Genomic DNA, 4,002 nt, shown 5'->3' on the forward strand with positions numbered 1-4,002 from the left:
ACTCATAATTTTGGGTAGCTTATTTGCTACATGTGAGACCAAAAAAAAAAGTTAGCTTATTTTCCAAAAAGCTAGTTTTGTTGTTTAGTTATTACTTTTTACTCTCACTTTTGTTGTTTTGTTATCGCTTCTAGCTCAATGAAACTAAACTCGATTATGATAGCCCTATTAATTGCATGATTGCATGCTTAACAGTTGATTGGATAATCTAGTGCTAAGAAATTGACCAATGTTGGTAAGATCATACTAGTGAACCAAATATCACAGTAAATGTATGTGTTGCACAGGTTACATGGCTCCTAAATATGCATTATGGGGTTATTTAACCTACAAAGCGGATGTTTATAGTTTTGGAGTTGTTGCATTGGAAATTGTTGCTGGGAAGAACAACATGAAATATCGACCAAATGAGAAATTTGTATGCCTCTTGGATTGGGTAAGATTATCCTTCTCGTGTTGTTTTGAAACTTACTGCTAAAACCACGGTACATATGAACACAAGCTGCATATTTTGGAACAATACATTTGATTAGGTCAACTTGCTTTATTTTTCACTGGGTTCAAGCTGGAAAATAAACATGTGAGACAAGAGTTTGGCCAATTATACTTCTGTTTTATTATTATTATTTTATTATTTATTTTTTTAATTTTTGGTTCAGAGTTGGATAACTAATTTTTCTTCATTGGAATCCAAGCGATGTGCTATTATATTCTAATTTTAATGTCTTTTAGTCCATGTTTTTTCCATGACACATGGGTTTAAATCTCCCAAATCTCCACTTCGCTTTAAATATTTTCAAAATTTTATTTGGCAAATAAATGAAAGGGGGATTAAGTTACAGAAATAATGTTGTTATTAATTGCATTATATTTTAAATAAAAATAAATTCTTTTAATTAAATTACTAATTGTTATTTTTTTTGGACAAAGTTTGCAAGCTAGTTTGTAAGTAATGGCTACAAACTCCCACTACATATTTTGAAAATCTAATGTTGGATTGCATGTTCTTTATATTTTTAACATGCATGCTATATTTTGTTTAAATCGGATGTTATTTACTATTCTATCCATAAATTTATTTTTTATGCATAAATTAAGACTGCAAAAACTTAAAATTTAAATATTTAATTGATTAAAGCTATTGATTTTTTATCTTTTTGAAATTTTACAAGTATGAAAGATATAAAAAAAAAAAATATGTAATCTGATAATTGATTTATCAAAATTTATATTCAATAAAAAGATACAGGAGTTTTCTAGCCATGGCCTATAACCAGTATGTAGGTACACTTTTTTTTCTCATCATTTAAATGGGTATTCTATTGTTTTCTTACTTGGAGAACATATTAAATCCTTTCATCACTTCCTAACTCTATTCATTTGTCACTGCAGGCAACCGTTTTACAAAAGAAAGGGGATTTGATGGAGTTGGTAGATCCAAAATTGGGGTCTGAGTTCAGTAAGGAAGAGGTACTTAGAATGATAAAAGTAGCTTTATTATGCACTAATCCATCACCAGCCCTTAGGCCCACCATGACTGCCGTAGTGAGTATGCTTGAAGGCAAGACAGTTGTTGATGAAATGGCCAGGGATCCAGATATTTATGGCGATGAATGGAGGTTTGAAGCCTTAAGAGACCAATTTGGTCAGAGCCTACAACTAAACTCAGTTGAAGGTCAGAGCCTCGTTCAGTCAGCAAATCCAACATGGATTGGCTCTTCTTCTACATCTCCCTTCCACTTCACACTCCACTCCACACTCCACTCCACTCCAGAATCTTCCACACACTTCAAACCCCTCTCATCCCTTAAGCCGGCTCAAGGTCTCTGCATCTCTTTTTTTTTTTTTTTTTTTTTTGACACTTCAAAAGCTAATGATGATGATGATGAAGAAGTCTCTGCATCTCTGCATCTCTTTTTTCGTCCTTTTTCTTTATTTCCTTATTTTGTCTTTCCTTCTTTATTCTTTTTTTTTTTTCACACTCCAGAGAAGAAGATGATGATGATGATGATGATGAAGATGAAGATGAAGATGATTGAAACATAAGGATTTTGGGATTTTGGGTTTTTTTTTTTCTATGGATTTTGGGTTGATTTTGAGTTGGGTTTGGGATGGGTTTTCCGGATTTGAGTTGATTTTAAGTTGTTTTTGTGTTGATTTTGAGTTATTTTTGTGTTGATTTTGTTGATTCTGTGTTCGGAATATCAAAGGTTGAAATGGGTTTTGTTGATTGTGGGGGTAGACCGGTGAAGAAGCAGAGGAAGACGAAGAGGAAGAAGAAAAGGAAGATGAAGAAAAAAGAGACAGATGAGAGATGCCATGAGAGATGCTGGGTATTTCGGTCTTTTTGGTTATTGCAACGGTAATATACAAAACGCGCATAGCGCGTTTTGATTTATGGACTCCTGAGGGTCCATATTCCTTCCGCGTTTTGCCTTCAGTTTTTTATAAAAGTTCAAAACGCAACTTTTATAAAAAAACTGCGTTTTTGAGCGTACCAAACGCAAAACTGGGTTGAGCTTTTTTGAAAAAGCGCTTTTTGGGCTTCAAATGCTGAACCAAACGGGCACTAAGTCACCACCAGCTTATGTGACAGGCAATGTGCTTTCTTAATGATAAGAAACTATGAGCTTTGTGGTTTTAATTCCAAGATAATACTTTGAATGGGATTTGGTTAGGAATGAGACATTGCTCTGCGGAAAGCACACTCATTCACTAAACCCATATATTGTGAACTTGTGGACCAGTATTTGCTCTAGGATGAAGCTAAAATGTAATTTTCGCAAATTGTTCCTTCTTGAAGATTATAAATTTTACATTAGACAGTATAGTCTAGAGCTGCTCATCTAAAACAATATATGGTATAGAGCTTCCAATAATTGTCTTCTACTGATCAAGTTGTCTCCCTATTTTGTTAATGCTAATTAGTCTTTTCTGGACTCGGTAGATTTATGTTGTATATATCTCTAGATTTTGTGTGTGTAGAGAAATTGATGGTGTCATGATCGTTCATATGTATGGTAGTATATATTTGATTTCCTTGGATCATTTGAATGAGAATACCAGAATTAAAATGAACCTGATTACCACATTCCGTTTTGGATTTATCAAATTGTGAAATGTAAAACTTGAACATTACATCCCGGAACATAAACTAACTTATGGCCTTCAATTTTTTATTTCAATTTTGTCCTCTACCTCTCTACTAAAGAAGGAGAAGAAACTTTAAAAATAACAGAAAACATGGCTTAGGTTCTTCCATTTAACACAAAAAATAACTAGAAAGTGAAAAAATTCTTCGGATAACATCTAAATTTGCTAATCTGAATTCAACATATAGGGATTAGTGTATTCACTAGAGGCAATTGGTGACCATATGATATGAGAGGGGATTGTAGATAATCATCATCTGTTGATGAAGATGAGATCCAAAACGATGTCGTCCAAGCATTTGGTGAAACGCATGTCTAAGTTAAAGAAGAATAACACTGTTTCTCATTAAATAAGACGATGTCGTTTTGGATAAACAATGCAGCTGTGATTACAGAGTACTGAAATGTTGCCGTTGTGTTAAGTAAAGTTAGTTACTCATCAATCAACACGTGTATAAGTTAGTTATTGATTAGCATAACAAACTTGGATATTTTGGCTAACAGGTTTGAGATATTTTGATCTTATTCTTAAGAGTGTGTATATATGGATTACCTATGTCATATCAGGTATAACTTGAAGCACAAACTTTTTATTTAAAGTGTCATATTCGTGTTATATTTATGTCACACTAGTGTCGTACTAGTCATTTTATATTATAATTTTTTAGAATTGTTTGTGTTACCGTATTCATATTGTACTCATATTCGTGTTCGTACTTCTTAAATGATAACAGATTACGTTGTATAATTAAGTTGATGAATTCCAGTTTTTTATTCAGTCTCTCTCTTTCTTTTGTATGAGATTCTACACCTTTACTATTTTCACCATACTAGTAGCTTTGTCTTATAG

The 4,002-nt window shown here is 32.8% G+C and overlaps 1 protein-coding gene across 1 annotated transcript; it reads left to right on the forward strand.

Annotated features, from left to right (window-relative positions):
• Positions 1-291: 291 nt before the first annotated feature.
• Positions 292-3,730, forward strand: LOC126728373 (probable LRR receptor-like serine/threonine-protein kinase At1g07650). The gene is made up of 3 exons (XM_050434208.1): positions 292-436; positions 1,393-1,822; positions 3,657-3,730. The coding sequence occupies exons 1-3, from the start codon at positions 293-295 to the stop codon at positions 3,728-3,730; spliced, it is 648 nt and encodes a 215-aa protein (XP_050290165.1). The 5' UTR covers position 292.
• Positions 3,731-4,002: the final 272 nt, after the last annotated feature.

This window comes from Quercus robur, chromosome 5 (assembly GCF_932294415.1).
Source record: "Quercus robur chromosome 5, dhQueRobu3.1, whole genome shotgun sequence".
Taxonomy (NCBI): domain Eukaryota; kingdom Viridiplantae; phylum Streptophyta; class Magnoliopsida; order Fagales; family Fagaceae; genus Quercus; species Quercus robur.